General features: G+C 38.5%; 1 protein-coding gene across 22 annotated transcripts in view; it reads left to right on the top strand.

Annotated features, from left to right (window-relative positions):
• The window catches only part of CACNA1D (calcium voltage-gated channel subunit alpha1 D), a 272,363-nt gene that overhangs the window by 160,439 nt on the left and 95,716 nt on the right, over positions 1-16,208 (top strand). For 15 of the 22 annotated variants that reach the window (XR_009630816.2, XM_067463555.1, XM_060766034.2 and 12 more), the window contains exons 21-29: positions 5,858-5,917; positions 7,808-7,914; positions 9,234-9,321; positions 10,414-10,521; positions 10,616-10,668; positions 10,782-10,928; positions 12,808-13,009; positions 13,816-13,974; positions 15,444-15,554. Coding sequence is in view for 21 of the 22 variants with exons in the window: in XM_067463555.1 (XP_067319656.1) it covers positions 5,858-5,917; positions 7,808-7,914; positions 9,234-9,321; positions 10,414-10,521; positions 10,616-10,668; positions 10,782-10,928; positions 12,808-13,009; positions 13,816-13,974; positions 15,444-15,554 (1,035 nt within the window). In the remaining variant the exon portion in view is untranslated. Of the gene's footprint in view, positions 1-5,857; positions 5,918-5,997; positions 6,058-7,807; positions 7,915-9,233; positions 9,322-10,413; positions 10,522-10,615; positions 10,669-10,781; positions 10,929-12,807; positions 13,010-13,815; positions 13,975-15,443; positions 15,555-16,208 lie in introns of all 22 variants that reach the window. The other 7 variants (XM_060766053.2, XM_060766054.2, XM_060766052.2 and 4 more) reach the window with 1 other exon arrangement.

The raw sequence follows: 16,208 nt of genomic DNA, 5'->3' as shown, positions 1-16,208 counted from the left end.
TGTATGTGCCTACAGTTACCTATCAATTTATGGCATCTCGATGAATTTTATAGGATTTTCTTAGGAAAAGTATACTCAGAGGTAATCTTGCCAGTTCCTTCCTCTATTTTTTCCTTCCTTCATTATTTTAATTAATAATTCTGGTTTTCCCTCAATATGGCGTTAAATACAGCTTGCAATGTAGCAAATACAATGCTAACAACACAAAAGTTAAAAAGCAAGTAAATAAACAACCATACAAATCAATTTAAAATGGTGAAAAAGACAATTACATCATCATGATGGTGGTGGTGATGGCAATGATGATGATGATGATGATGATGATGATGATGATGATAAAAGTACTGGGGAACACCCACATTAAGGGACTTTCCATATGTCTAGTTAATGGTCTTTGCCTACCAGAGGAAAGATGTCAGAGGAAGGTTCACCTTAGTTCTCTCTCTTCCATGTCCCTACCAACTGTACCCGAGATGGCTGTGGGGAAGGCAAGGGAGCGTCCTCTTCTGAGGATCTTAAACTCCAGATATACTTATATTGGGAAACAGAGGCTTTCAGATAGGCTAAATCTAAACCATAATATACATTTGTATTAGTGTAAATACTTCAAAAAAAAATCCAAGGGATGTTGTGTATTAGTATAGAGAAATACCATAAGTGTGGCTTTGGCAACAAAACCTCACAATCTCTGAGGATGACTGCCATAGATGAGGGCAAAACGTCAAGAGAGAATGCACCAGGCTGTACAGCCTGGAAAACTCACAGCAACCCAACAAGAGTTACTTAGAATAATTATATATATTCAAGGTTTGTTTGAGTTTACTACGTGTAATCATTGAAACATTATTGTGATGGTGTAATGATGATACTGTGGTACAGATGTCAATTATGCTGTAATTTCACTATGCTGCTGTTCTTCTTAAATCAGACCTGTGTCTGGAATTCTAATATCTTCATCCAGCAGGCTTCATTGGGAACTACATGGGGAGAGTGATGCCACACTCATGGTTCATGCAACTTTGTCAGAAGCTGCATATGCAGCACAGGATCAGTAGTTGTTCTCATAGTGCTCTTTGTGGTGGGCATATGAATCTATTTTTCTGCTTTCATCTTTACAGAGTGGAGACAAAGAAGACAAATGCATGCTGCTTATGTTTTCAGAGAGCTAAGTGGCACACTCAAAGCTGATAGCACAAAGTACATCTCTTGGTCTTTATTTATGTACTCTTCTGAATTATGAGAATTGTTATTTTACTGTTAAGGAAACATCCCATCCCAAGATAGCTTTGTGTCTTCTTGAGTTTATAAGAGACTGTCCTTTGCAAATAGATGTTACGGAGTTTGAATGACTTTAAAACTTAACAGGAATATCATGCAAAGTTTTCAGGGTTTTTTGGTTGTTTTTTTTTTTGAGGGACTACAATTTCCAGAATCCCTAGCCAACTTTCCAGTTATATATAGAAGGGTTTTACTTCAGATGCCAGAATCTCAAATGTCTGTCAGTCTGTAATATTTGTTTTAAAGAAAACTTAAAGCATCAACATAACCAGGTAACTGTTATGTTGGTGGACGTTGGGTATTTCTTTCTCACAAATACGAACATAGAGGGATATCTTAAAGGATTATGTTGTGATCTATGCCAAAAAGATTATGTGTACCGAGAGACTTTTTGAAGTATCTGTCTATAAAGCCAAGATCATTTCACAAGACATTCCTGTGTGCAGGCCCGTAGCCAGGATTTCGTTTCGGGGGGGGGGGGGGGGGGCGCTGAATTTTTTTCAGGGGGGGGGGTCAGGGGGCTGAATTTCGGGGGGGGGGGGCTGAGTCTGAGTGAAAGAGGGTCTAGCCTAGCAAACCTTTTGTATCATTACCCCAATACCCCCATGCATATGGGATATATTGAGTATGGTGATCAGATCATGATATGAATAAACATAACAGTTAAAATAATGTACCAGTAAGGCCTTTTCGCGAACCACCATGAGAATTTCGGGGGGGGGGTGCTGAAGCCCCCCCCCCCCCCGGCTACATGCCTGCCTGTGTGGAAAATAAGATATCAATATTATTTTTAAAAAGGGTTCGTGGAGCCTTTTTTGAAGAAAAAGTTTCTTGTGGAGCCCCAAGAGATAGATAGATAGATAGATAGATAGATAGATAGATAGATAGATAGATAGATAGATGGATGGATAGATATGACATGAGTAAACTTTTGGACACAGGGCCTGTATTTAACAGATGGACTGGGCCAGTGGCGTGTGGATGCAGAATGTTTGTGTGAACTAATTGGGAAAAAACATGAACACATTCCTATGCATACAGAACATGTCTTGTTTGTAGTACAAAAAAGAAAGAACAATACAATATTTAAAATGAATAACAATTTTAACCATCATCCGGATCTGGCACAGTCTGGCTTCAGGCCGGGGCATGGTACCGAGACAGCTTTGGTCGCCTTAGTGGATGATCTGCGTCGGGAGCTCGACAGGGGGAGCGTGTCCCTGTTGGTGCTGCTCGACCTCTCAGCGGCCTTCGATACCGTCGACCACGGTATCCTTCTGGGACGCCTCGCGGGGGTGGGTCTTGGAGGTACTGTTCTGCAGTGGCTCCGCTCATTCCTCGAGGGTCGGTCTCAGAAGGTGTTACTGGGATACCTTCTGGGTTCAATACTGTCTCCCATGTTGTTTAACATCTACATGAAGCCGCTGGGCGAGATCATCCGGAGTTTCGGAGTCCGATGTCATCTGTACGCAGATGATGTCCAACTCTGTCACTCCTTCCCACCTTCTACTAAGGAGGCTGTCGAGGTCCTGAACCGGTGCTTGGCCGCTGTGACGGTCTGGATGGGGGCGAACAAATTGAAATTGAATCCAGACAAGACAGAGGTACTCCTGGTTAGTCGCAAGGCCGAACAGGGTATAGGGTTACAGCCTGTGTTAGACGGGGTCGCACTCCCCCTGAAGACGCAGGTTCGCAGTTTGGGTGTGATCCTGGACTCATCGCTGAGCCTGGAACCCCAGGTTTCGGCGGTGACCAGGGGAGCATTCGCACAGTTAAAACTTGTGTGCCAACTGCGACCGTACCTTGGGAAGTCTGACTTGGCCACGGTAGTCCACGCTCTGGTTACATCCCGTCTTGACTACTGCAACGCTCTCTACGTGGGGTTGCCTTTGAAGACAGCCCGGAAGCTCCAATTAGTCCAACAGGCGGCAGCCATGATACTAACAGGAGCGGGGCGCAGGGAGCATACAACTCCTCTGCTGCACCAGCTCCACTGGCTGCCGATCTGCTACCGGGCTCAATTCAAAGTGCTGGCGTTGGCCTTTAAAGCCCTAAACGGTTCTGGCCCAACTTATCTATCCGAACGTATCTCAACCTATCAGCCCACCAGGACCCTAAGATCTTCTGGGGAGTCCCTGCTCTCTATCCCGCTGGCTTCACAAGTGCGGCTGGCGGGAACGAGAGACAGGGCCTTTTCTGTGGTGGCCCCTCGGCTTTGGAGCACCCTCCCCATAGAGGTAAGATCAGCCCCCTCGCTGATGGTGTTTCAGAAAAGATTGAAGACATGGATGTTTAAACAAGCATTCGGTTAATCCGTTGCAACAAATTATGATGACTAAAGGACTGGTAATCATGGACGATGAATTTGGATTGCGACTCCAGTTACGAGATGCATTGGATGGTTATTGGTGGCCCAATAATTTGTATTGTATATGTGTTTTATGCTTTTAAACTGAATATTGTTGTTTTTTAAGTGTTGTAAACCGCAATGAGTCACCGATTTAGGCTGAGATATTAGCGGTATACAAGCGCATTAATAAATAAAATAATAAATAATAAACATAAACAGTATTTCAGGAGCCATCCATTCCAACCCCCTTCTGCCATGCAGTAAAAGCACAATCAAACCATCCCAACAGATGGCCATCTAGCCTTTTTTGTAGTAGTAGTAGTAATAGTAGTAGTAGTAATAAGAGCAACCCCAGGGACCATTTGGTCCAACCCCCTTCTGCAATGCAGAAAAAAGCACAAATCAATGCACCCCCAACCAATGGCCATCCAGCTTTTATAATAATAATAATAATAATAATAATAATAATAATAATAATAATAATAATAATAGAAGAAGAAGAAGAAGAAGAAGAAGAAGAAGAAGAAGAAGAAGAAACAACCTCAGGGGCTATCCAGCTCAATCCCCTTCTGCCATGCAGGAAAATGTCCTGGAAGCAAGGAAGGCATGGGGGAACGTGGCGGCAAAAAAAGTAATACTAACCCTCTATTCCACTTTGGTTAGACCACACCTGGAATATTGTGTCCAATTCTGGGCACCACAATTCAAGAGAGATATTGACAAGCTGGAATGTGTCCAGAGGAGGGCGACTAAAATGATCAAGGGTCTGGAGAACAAGCCCTATGAGGAGCGGCTTAAGGAGCTGGGCATGTTTAGCCTGAAGAAGAGAAGGCTGAGAGGAGATATGATAGCCATGTATCAATATGTGAGAGGAAACCACAGGGAGGAGGGAGCAAGCTTGTTTTCTGCTTCCTTGGAGACTAGGACGCGGAACAATGGCTTCAAACTACAAGAGAGGAGATTCCATCTGAACACGAGGAAGAACTTCCTGACTGTGAGAGCCGTTCAGTAGTGGAACTCTCTGCACCGGAGTGTGGTGGAGGCTCCTTCTTTGGAAGCTTTTAAACAGAGGCTGGATGGCCATCTGTCAGGGGTGATTTGAATGCAACATTCCTGCTTCTTGGCAGGGGGTTGGGCTAGATGGCCCATGAGGTCTCTTCCAACTCTTTGATTCTATGATTCTATGATTCTATGAAAGGGTCTGCAGGGCAAGGAAGGGAAGAGAAGGAAACCCTTTGTGGCTGGGGTCGCCAGCCTAAATCATGGTTCCAAGCACTGCTTCTCCATTGAGTCCTTGGTGGGCAAGAACCCACTTCCTCCAGAAAGGGCTCTGCATTTGGCCCTGGGCTACCCCTCACAGGACATAGTGGCTGCCTTTCCTGCAGGTGCTGCCTCCGCGCCCCTGGGGCTCTGGACCATGCTTTATGAGATCACTGCTGCTGCAGTTCCCAACCTGCTCTTAGCAAAGAGCCCCTGCTACTGCCAATGGGGCTCCCACTTTGGCAGTGGGGAAGCAACCATCTGGCTGGTGCCTCCTTCCCCACTGTCACACACTTGGAAAGGGAGGAGGGAGGAATCACGGAGCCCCTGATTGTGGTTCGTGGAGCCCTTGGGGCTCTGAGAAGCATATTTTGAGAACCTCCAATTTAAAAGATAAGGAACACGACTAGATAATGCACTTTTTGTGAATTCATTTTTTTTCAGTAATTCAGTTCTGAGTGCTGCTTGCACCTATTCCTTAATTGTTCACAGTGTTGTGTGTTACTGTTTATTTTCTTCATAGGGATATTATTCTAAAATCAATGCTGATCATTGTTGCAGGGATACAACTGTTTTAAATGTTTACATGCCATCTATACTAGAGAGGGATGGAATGAAGAATGAAATGATAGATTTAAATGGGGTATGGAAATAATGCAGCCTTCTGTATGTTGTTCTGTAAAGCTCTGGCCAGCATAGCCTGTGGTATGGAATGCTGGGAGTTGCAGTCCAGCCACAGCTACAGAGTCACAGATTCCCATCCCTGAATTAAAGAGCAGATACTGCAAACTTGAGAGCTAGCATAGTTGTGAAGGAATTTTCAGTGAAATAACAGCCATTCTTCATATAACGTGGATTCCATATAATTCCTACTTTTGTTCCTTTAAATGTATATATGAACAAAGTTATAATTTCTGATGTTCCTGATGTAGATGACTTTCTTACTGTGGCACATATTATGCCTTGCAGATACTTGGTTACTTTGACTATGCTTTCACAGCCATCTTTACTGTTGAAATCCTGTTAAAGGTAATTAACTGTTAATTGATCCTTGTTAACTCAAAAACAGCTTTAGCAATAATGTTTGTAACTTTTTGTTTACCTTCCAGATCCTAGGGTATGCAGATTATGTCTTCACTAGTATGTTTACATTTGAGATCATTTTGAAGGTAACAGGTTTATAAAAGAGGTTTGCTTAAAAGGACTTTTTTCCTGTCTGTCACCTGCCAAGAAAAGGCACTTGAAGTGTTTTTGCCTTTTCACTCAGCAATCAGAGCTTAACTTTAAAAATACAAAAAAACCCAAAGGATACTTTTTAAAAATGGATTTTATTCCTTATTTTTTTGACCTTTGGATGCATGTGGAAGCTACTTTTTATCATCGCATCAGTCGAACAACTCACACTATCCTTTTTTTTCTACTTCCGGCTTGTCAGAAGAAGGAAAAATATTTCACTAGCATGAGCTTTCCTCCTCCCTTTTCTGGCATTTCAAAAAGAAAGATCTTAAATCTTTGAAAGGAGGAGCATGTGATTTCTCATTTCTCTTTCTGAACTATATCTTCACAGCACCAAAATAGTAGATCACTATTTTCTTGCAAAAGAACTTGCAAGATACTATGCCCTTTTAAAGACATACTCAGATAACTTTATCTAGGGTATACGTTTAAATACATGAAGAGGCATACACATGCCTGCTTAAATGTATTGCCCATGCATGAGTTCAGAACTAGTATTCTAATGTATAGTCTGTGTACTGATTAAAAAAGATAACTGTCAGGGGTGCTCAGAATTCTGAAATATAGTTGAGCCTGGCATACCAGTCCCATAAATACTCCTGAGATACAATTTATGCTGAAATGACACCAGTGAACCTTTGGAAGATGAACATGGGCACATACATTTCATGCAACCTCATCACTGTTGAATCACTTATTGTGCTAGCTTTGCCATACGATGCTCAAGTTTCTGTATTTTACAAATCAGTACATAAACTTTACATTTCCAACTGAGGATTAGACATAACCAAACTCTATTTCCTACTTGATTGTGTGTGTTTCTAAAAATGCATTTTGATTAATACTACATAATATCACTGATTTGGGCTGTTTACAAGATTATTTATTTATTTATTTATTTATTTGCATTTCTACCCCACCCTTCTCAACCCCCAAGGGGGGACTCCGAGCGGCTAACACTGGCAACAATTCAATGCCGCAATATCACAATATAACACAATATAAAACCATAAATATGTTCAGTTTAATACAGGTCAGGGTTTTTTAGTTTTGCCAGCTGTTACTTTTAGGCAGATTTTAGTAGTCATTCTCTGAAAATGTAAAGGTTAATTGTAGATGAAGAAAAATAATAGGTTTAATTCAATTGAAACAAAAAAAATTAACAGTGAGGAATACTCAGCTTTTCCAAAATATTTTAATGTTTCTTTTCTTGATCTCTCTTCTGCTGTTAATTAGAGCAAAGGATCATTTAAAATGCTGTTAGGAGTTTTGAAATAATAGCCAAAAAAAAAAAAAAAGAGCAATGTAACACCAATTTATTTCTAGTAAATGCTATATTATGCAACAGCCATTTCAAATGGATGTGCCCTAATCTAGAATACTGTACATGGTAAAAGCCAGAACCTGAAGAAACATCTGATACTGAACCATAATTGTGTTGGATAATAGTGGCTTTTGAGGATTTAACTGCCTCTCTGTATTTTATTTATTGAGTACCTGATATTCATTTCAGTTAGAGATGCACAGTTAAATTACTTTTTATTTTAATAGTGTTATTCTTATTTGTAACCTGATTGCTTGAATAAGCAAGATTGGTTGATTGTAAACATCTTGTAAACAGCCTTTAGATGAGTGAAACAGAAGAGGAAACAATGAATAAACTGTGACCACTCTGTTTTTTAGCTGACCGTTTTTGGAGCGTTTCTTCATAAAGGATCTTTCTGCCGGAATTATTTTAACTTGCTGGACTTGTTGGTAGTGGGTGTTTCTCTTGTGTCATTCGGCATTCAGTAAGTACTGCATCTTTTGTTCTCCCTCCCTGTTTCCCACCCTCTGTTTCTCCTGATAGGTTATACTACATTCAATTGAGTTGTGCAGAGCCCCCAATGGTGCAATGCTCCTGGTACATCCACAAAGCAATGAACCACCAAGTGTTATACGTTGGGGACAGATTTTTGCTTCTTCCATGTTTCTAAATATAGTGATTTACTTTTCCCTATAGCTATACATAGCAAGCAAAAAATTATGCAGGAGTAAGTAAAAGCAGGTACCAAATGATACGAGAGTTAAACGTTATCTTTTCCCTGTCCTCCAATAATTAAATCCGTCCCTATTTACTGGTAACTTCATGATGGATCTCTCTAGCCCCATCCTGAGTTCTGTTGGATTTTTATTCAGGACAGGATTGCAGCTATTGATAGTATGTTATTATTCCTGTTGTTGTTGTTGTTGTTGACACAAAAGCACAGTAGGTCACAGCAAATGAGATCTATATGCTGGATTTTGTATCACAAAATCACAAGTCAAACACTTCCCAAGCGTCTAGGACTGTGTGATGTATTTTCGAATGATGCACGCAGATCCAAGTAAGGTGGCCTTTTGCAGTTGACAGATCATGATTTTTCCAAATGCCAGCTGAGATCTTTTGGCATGGCACCCAGTGCACCATTGATGACTGGGACCATCTGTACTGGTTTATGCCAGAGCCGTTGCAGTTCGATTTTGGGGTCTTGATAGCGGCTGAGTTTTTCCTGTTGTTTTTCCTCAATGCGACTGTCACCCGATATGGCGACATCAATAATCCAGACTTTTTTCTTTTCCACAAACGTGATGTCTGGTGTGTTGTGTTCCAAAATGTTGTCAGTCTGGATTCGAAAGTCCCACAGTATTTTTGCATGTTCATTTTCCATGACCTTTGCGGGTTTATGATTCTACCAATTCTTTACTGCTGGCAGGTGGTACTTGTGACATAAGGTCCTGTGATTTTGAATTCCTGTTTTTTGAAAAATTAAGTAACTCATTGAAAAAGAATTACGTTAAAAGTAGTTTTTTTAAAAAAAATGGTACTAGTTTTCTGTGCCTACTTATTTTAAGAAACATTGTAAAATTCAACTTGTTAATAACAACCCAGCCAGAAAACAGTATTGTGTCAAAAGAGAATGAGGAGGAAAAGGGAGAGAAAACTAGAAATAGCTCATACAATAAAACTCTTTCACTTCAAAAGGTAAATGAAATCTGGTTGTTGTGCATGTACTATTTACTTTCACCATTGTAGATGAGTAGAATAGTCATAACAAACTAATGGGGTTTTTTTCTACTTTTCGTCTAGATCAAGTGCTATTTCAGTTGTGAAGATTCTGAGAGTTTTAAGGGTCTTAAGGCCCTTAAGGGCAATCAACAGAGCAAAAGGACTTAAGGTTTCTGTTTGATTTTTCTTTATATTTTTCTTATATTCTTTGCAAACAAAACATAATAATAGTTATAAATATTAAAATCTCTCTTTCAATGTTTTGCCTGACATTGGACCAATAAATGTTACATTGTCTACAATAAAACTGCTTTTCAGTTTCTCAAGTCGCTCTTCACACACACACAAAAGCATCATTTTGAGGATTGTCTCTCCCCTTAGTTCTTCTTGGTGCTTCCTTCATCCTTTCTATACAGCCTAATGTGGCTTCCTACTCAGCTGTCCTATTTTGTGCTGAATGTCTGGAATCTCCCTACCCTCTAGGTTTCCTCATGATACCTGTCAATTCTGGATCCAAATAGTATGATGCCAGCACATCACATCTTCCCTTTTCTAGGCCTCACTTATCTCCTCCTCAGGCCTTCTATTTTGCACATCAACTTTTAAAATCTGTTTGGGCCCTTTCATTTTATCTAGTTCCTGAGGTTTCAAGCAATAGCAGCAAAACTTTGGGGCTCTAATGGTAGACCTAGGCCCCATCTGCATTGACTATTTAATGCAATTTGAATTTTGGTCAGACAACAAACTTCCACAAAAATGTGCAAAGCTCTCAGTGCTCTGTGGTTTGTGTAGTCACCATCAAGTGATTCTCCAGCAGAGTAACATTTTTTCTTCAATATTGGCTTGTAACCATTTTAAATGATCAGTGTAGATGGCCCCTTAGCTACTTGGGGATAACCACCATTGCATGTAATGGAATTTACTTTTAAATAGAAATGTATAGGATTGCACTGTCAACCTATATTGTGTCATATTAGTATTGTCCACTAGTGAGATCAGCCTTACCAATGGCACTGTTATTTTGTGGAACTTAGTATTATAGAGTTGGAAAAAAATCACAAGTATCATCCAACTCAGTGTAAGAGATCAATTTTTCCAATCATTTATACAGTTTGTGTAGAAAATTTGCATTATTTTTTATGGAAATGATAACTTTTGATGCATAAAATTTAAAAATAAAAAAATAAAAAGCAAATGAGGAAGGTGAGATATTTAACTAGAATGATACTCACCCTTTTCTTTTCTTTTTCTTTCACCGCAGCATGTTGTTCAGTGTGTCTTTGTTGCAATTCGAACTATTGGTAATATCATGATAGTTACAACTCTGCTCCAGTTCATGTTTGCGTGTATTGGTGTACAACTCTTTAAGGTAAGAAGAAGAAGGTTTGTTGAAAAATGAAGAGTACTCAATAGTTAATATTGCAGATTATACCTTACACCTCCGTGTTCTATTTTATTCATAGGGAAAGTTCTATCGGTGTACAGATGAAGCAAAGCAGAATCCTATAGAATGCCAGTAAGCATGTTTCTCTTATTTGCGTAACTGCATGCATTTTAAAATAAATAACTTGCTCTTCTCAATAGTCTTATCATATAGACAACTGTAGCTGTTTGCTTTTGTTCCTATAGGGGAATATTTATTGTTTATAAAGATGGAGATGTGGAGAGTCCAATGGTGAGAGAGAGATCATGGCAAAACAGTGATTTCAATTTCGATAACGTGCTAACGGCTATGATGGCTCTCTTTACTGTTTCTACTTTTGAAGGCTGGCCTGCGTAAGTATATTATTTGTAAGATTCTTTGGGCATTTGCCAGTGGTGAGCAACTGTTTATAGATTCCAGAAGATGGAATCTGAGGACATGCAATGTTTTGAATGTACGAGTGTTACAAACATTGAAGCGGAAATTGAAATCTTCCATATTTCTGACTGTTGTTATTTGAAATACGGTTAAAATGTTTACTGGTGCTTCACGTTTCTAGTGCTCTCAAGGTATCAAACCATTGCATTTTATAATGGCAAAGAGACAGAATCTAAACATGTGTTATAGTTGAACTCCTCTTGTGCCACACTTAGGCATTCTCCTCTTATTATGAGATCTGATCATTTTTAGCCATTTCCCATCTCTTCCAGAGCCTCAGGGAAACTACTTCTCGCATGTATGTTGGACAATGTAGAATCTTTTTTTCAAGACTCCTGAATATTGATTAATAAATTAGTAAAATGAATCAGGATTTGTGTTTTTGTTCAATTTTTTTTAGTTACGTTCAGCAAGAATTACTCACTGTGGAGGTAACAGGGAAGCTGGAATTAGCATTCTGGGATAAAGCAGACTTGCCACCTGTTTTTAACACTGTCTACCACTTTGAACTTCTTTTAGAAAAAAGCAGTAAATAATAATAATAATAATAATAATAATAATAATAATAATAATAGGTGGCTCAAGAAAGGAGTTTTTGATCTTGGATCTCCTTCTTGTCTTGTCCTGCAGAAAACCTTGAATGAAAATCTGAATTATTTCATTATTTCTTTTTATACATCATTGTATATTTTCTATATCCCATTTGCCTCTGAGTCTTTGAAATAAAGCTTTTATTTTTATTTTAAGAAGTTAAAACTTAATAAACTTGTCTTTATCAACTCTCAGAGCTGTCCTTCTAACTTTCATATACCACTGCCCTGAAATATTAATAATTTTTCTTTATTATTTTCTTTATTATTTATTTATTTGTCTTACCAGGAGCAAACCAAACATTTGTACTGTATTTAAAAAACAAAACAAAAAATCCCACAAAGTTTGCAAACTTGGCATTTTATTAAATGTCCTTTGACCAGTATCTGGCCACTTGGAGTGCCTCTGGTGTTGCTGTAAGAATGTCCTCCATTGTGCATGTGGGTGCTCAGGGTGCATTGCAGCAGGTGGTCAGTGGTTTGCTCTTCTCCACACTCGCATGTCGTGGACTCCACTTTGTAGCCCCATTTCTTAAGGTTGGCTCTGCATTTCATGGTGCCAGAGCGCAGTCTGTTCAGCGCCTTCCAAGTCACCCAGTTTTCTGTGTGCCCAGGAGGGAGTTTCTCATTTGGTATCAGCCATTGATTGAGGTTCTGGGTTTTAGGCTGCCACTTTTGGACTCTTGCTTGCTGAGGTGTTCCTGCAAGTGTATCTGTAGATCTTAGAAAACTATTTCTTGATTTAAGTTGTTGGGGTGCTGGCTGATATCCAAACGGGGGATGGGCTGGAGATGTCACTGCCTTGGTCCTTTCACTGTTGGTTGCATGTCATGTGGTGCAATACTGGCTAAACAGTGTAATTTATCCAGTGGTGTAGGGCGCAGACACCCCGTGATAATGTGGCATGTCTCATTAAGAGCCACATCCACTGTTTTAGCATGGTGAGATGTGTTCCACACTGGACATGCATACTCAGCAGCAGAGTAGCAAAGCGCAAGGGCAGGTGTCTTTCACTGTCTTCACAGTGAAGATTTTCAAAATTAAAAATTGATACTTTTTAACTTGATCATGTTCACTTTGAATTGGTGGATATTTTGGCAAATATCTGAATGCAGTAGTTTTGCTTCATCGTTTGTACCAATCTATTTCAAAAAGAATTAGAATGCTAAAGCACCTCCTTTGTGTACTCTTTTGAACTTTGTAGGCTTCTCTATAAAGCTATAGATTCAAATGGAGAGAATATCGGCCCCATCTACAATTACCGAGTGGAGATCTCTATTTTCTTCATCATTTACATCATCATTATCGCTTTCTTCATGATGAACATATTCGTTGGTTTTGTAATTGTTACATTCCAAGAACAGGGAGAACAGGAATACAAGAACTGTGAACTGGACAAGAATCAGGTGATACGTAAATAACATTTCAAAATATTATTCCAAACTGACACCAGTTGTTTCAGAAGAGGTCGCTCTTTAGTTGAGTTTGTTTATTGGGCAAACTTTTCATGAGCAGACCTGCGTAGTTTGAGTGCACTTGTTGCAAAGTCATAATGAAACATAACTGTCAGTAACAGATTATAAGAGAGCCTACTTCATTCCAAAATAAAGCAATTCTTCAGAGTTTTATAATCTTTGTGGCTCATTGGGACTTTCTGTCTGTAAGTGTGTTGGAAGTTGAATGTATACAATAAAAACAGTTGCATTTTCACAACTATGTCTACATTTTTTGTCCACTGAAGTCCTTTAGCTATCTTTCTTTATAGACATGACTCGTTGTGCTAAAATAAGAACCAGTTAGTTTTAAAGATGTTGCCTCATTCCTGTTTTAATCTCCCTCTCTTTCTCTTTCCCTGTTTGTTTAATTTATTTTTATCCTACCTTTCTCCCAATATAGGGGCTTTTAGGCCTACACATTGTTTCATGTGTTACATTTTGTTGTCTAGATGGGATATCGGTGCAGACAGAAACCACTTTCCTACTTGGGTTTGAAAGCTTGCAAGATATATTTTATCTTTTTAAGTTGGCCCGATAAGGGTATCTTTGTTCTGTGGGTTTTGTTGTATTTTGCTACATATCCAGCAAGGCTATCCCTGAATTTGTTTCATGCATATAACTGCCAGTTTATAGATTATTTCTATAGTGCTAAACTCATTGTTTTTCAACTGCAACTGTGACTTTACTGATGCATTGGACGTATCACCTTTTTACAGCGTCAGTGTGTGGAATATGCTTTGAAAGCACGGCCTTTGCGTAGATACATCCCAAAAAATCCTTACCAGTACAAGTTCTGGTATATGGTCAATTCTACTGTCTTTGAATATATCATGTTTGTCCTCATCATGCTGAACACACTTTGCTTGGCAATGCAGGTAAGAATGGGAACCCTGTCCCATTTACTCCTGAACATGATCTCTATGAGCTAAGTGTAGCCCATTGGATGCTAAAATTGTATAATTAATGATGATGGAGTTACTGCATATTTTGTTGTGCTTAGAAGTAACCTTTTAACCATTTTCTATGATGTGAAAAATATGTAGGTCAGAAGCTTGGGACCCAGGGATTGATGTCACATCCTGATTATGTTTCAAGGGTGATGTTCTAAGGGGTGGCCTTGCAATTCTTGCTCTCTGACTTTAACTGGCTAAAAATATGGAACTTGTCCTCATTTAATCAAAATCTGCTACATTAAAAGAAAGCATGTCAAAACTAATTTATAACGGGTTTATTACTCCTGTACATATACTCATGTTGGAGGGCTTGTGACCATAAAGCTAATTTACATGTAGGTTAGAGCACCACAAAAAAGCCCAATTTTGGCTTAGAATTATTAGTCTCATGAATGAAATTACAAAATATAACAACAACAACAACAACAACAATCTTTATTTATAGACTGCCCTATCTCCTCGGGGGGAACTCAGGGCGATTACCAAGGCATATGGCAAGCATTCAATGCCAACAAAGAAACGTGTCAACACATTTCATCAAAATGGGATACATCAAACAATATAAAACAGCCTAACTGTAAATTTAATACCAAATAATAATATACCAAAAAAATCAAACTAACAACCCTAGCAGGCATAATCACATCTTAGACATTTACACAAAATAAAACACTTAAAGCAACTGGAAACCACTGCCTACACTCCTTTTACTTCCTGTCTTTGTGTCTGGGAATAAAGGGTTACAATATAAAGATATAATAGCTTCTCTTCTCATTATTGTGAGATTGGAAAATGCTAACAATGGGAACATTGGGTTTTTTTTTCAATGGCCACTTGGTGGAGATGTATGTGGTATACTAGTTTGATGGAAAAAAACGTGTGGATAATGTGGAAAAAAAACCAGGTGGTTATAACATGTTTCCTGTTGCTAAAAAGTGGTTTACTCTCGTTGAATATGTTAATGCCTACTTGCAAAAGCTCTCATCTCTTTCACAGCATGAGATGTTCTGTATCATGTCTTTGTTAGTTGTAAGACTAGCTATGAACACTTTTGAATTAATACACTGCAAAATAATTTATCTTGTTAGGTGTTTTTTTATTGTTGACACTTATCGAAATAGATAATTTTAAAATAAGGGGCAGCTCCACTGATATCATTAAATATGATACTTTAACGGTCAACGGCAGTTACACAAAAAGGGCTATAGGAATAGCCAATTAGCAAACCATTGTTTAATAAAATGTCATATTCTCTTTGGAGGGGCTGCCCATTCCAAAATTCTCCCAACCAAACAAATACTTAAGACTTGAGAATTCTGGTGTCTCATGATTTGAAAAATCACTATCATTAGTTTTTTACCCTCAAAATAATCCTAATATTCTTCTTACAGCACTATGGACAGTCAAAGATTTTTAATGATGCAATGGATATTCTGAATATGGTTTTTACCGCAGTGTTTACTGTTGAAATGATTTTGAAGCTTATTGCATTTAAGCCGAAGGTAAGAGATTATGCATGGTTTAGTTAAGATTGCCTTTTGGGTGTGTTACTTTGACAATCTGTTGTGTTTTTGATGAGATAGGTGCATAACCAACAAGAATCAACAAGGTTTTCATGATAAAATGTCAGAAAATCTTCAGAGAAATGTTAAATCTGATCCTATCCATATTACTGCATGAAATAAGATGAAGTAGGGTTTTTTTTAATGTTATAGCTGAGTAATAGATAAGATCGTGACTTTATGAATACCATAAAAATTACACCCTTTTGTAGCATTCTTACATGAGAGATGGCAATAATTTTTTTCTTCCGTATTTGGAAATTAAGCTTAGTGTTGAAAATTGTGACATAGTCCCAAGACTAGGTCTGTTAGCCGATAAAGGCTACAGATCAGTAAATGTATGTGTCCACTGAGTAGCTAAATGTCATGCTTTTTCAGATTAGCATGTTGGACACACTGCTGTATAATATATATATATATATTCTATATAAAGTCATGTAAATGAATATACATTTTAAAATATTTCAAATATGTTTAAAATCAACTATTAAAAATAAAATTTTAAAAATGAAATTATAAACTTTGAATTATACATAGCATAATTGTATGTTGGCAAACTGTATTGTTTTGATATGTGTTTCTTATCCATATGAT

Source organism: Anolis sagrei, chromosome 2 (genome assembly GCF_037176765.1).
Source record: "Anolis sagrei isolate rAnoSag1 chromosome 2, rAnoSag1.mat, whole genome shotgun sequence".
Classification (NCBI taxonomy): Eukaryota; Metazoa; Chordata; class Lepidosauria; order Squamata; family Dactyloidae; genus Anolis; species Anolis sagrei.
The sequence above is the reverse complement of the archived record's forward strand: the minus strand, read 5'-3'. Positions and strand labels throughout refer to the sequence as shown.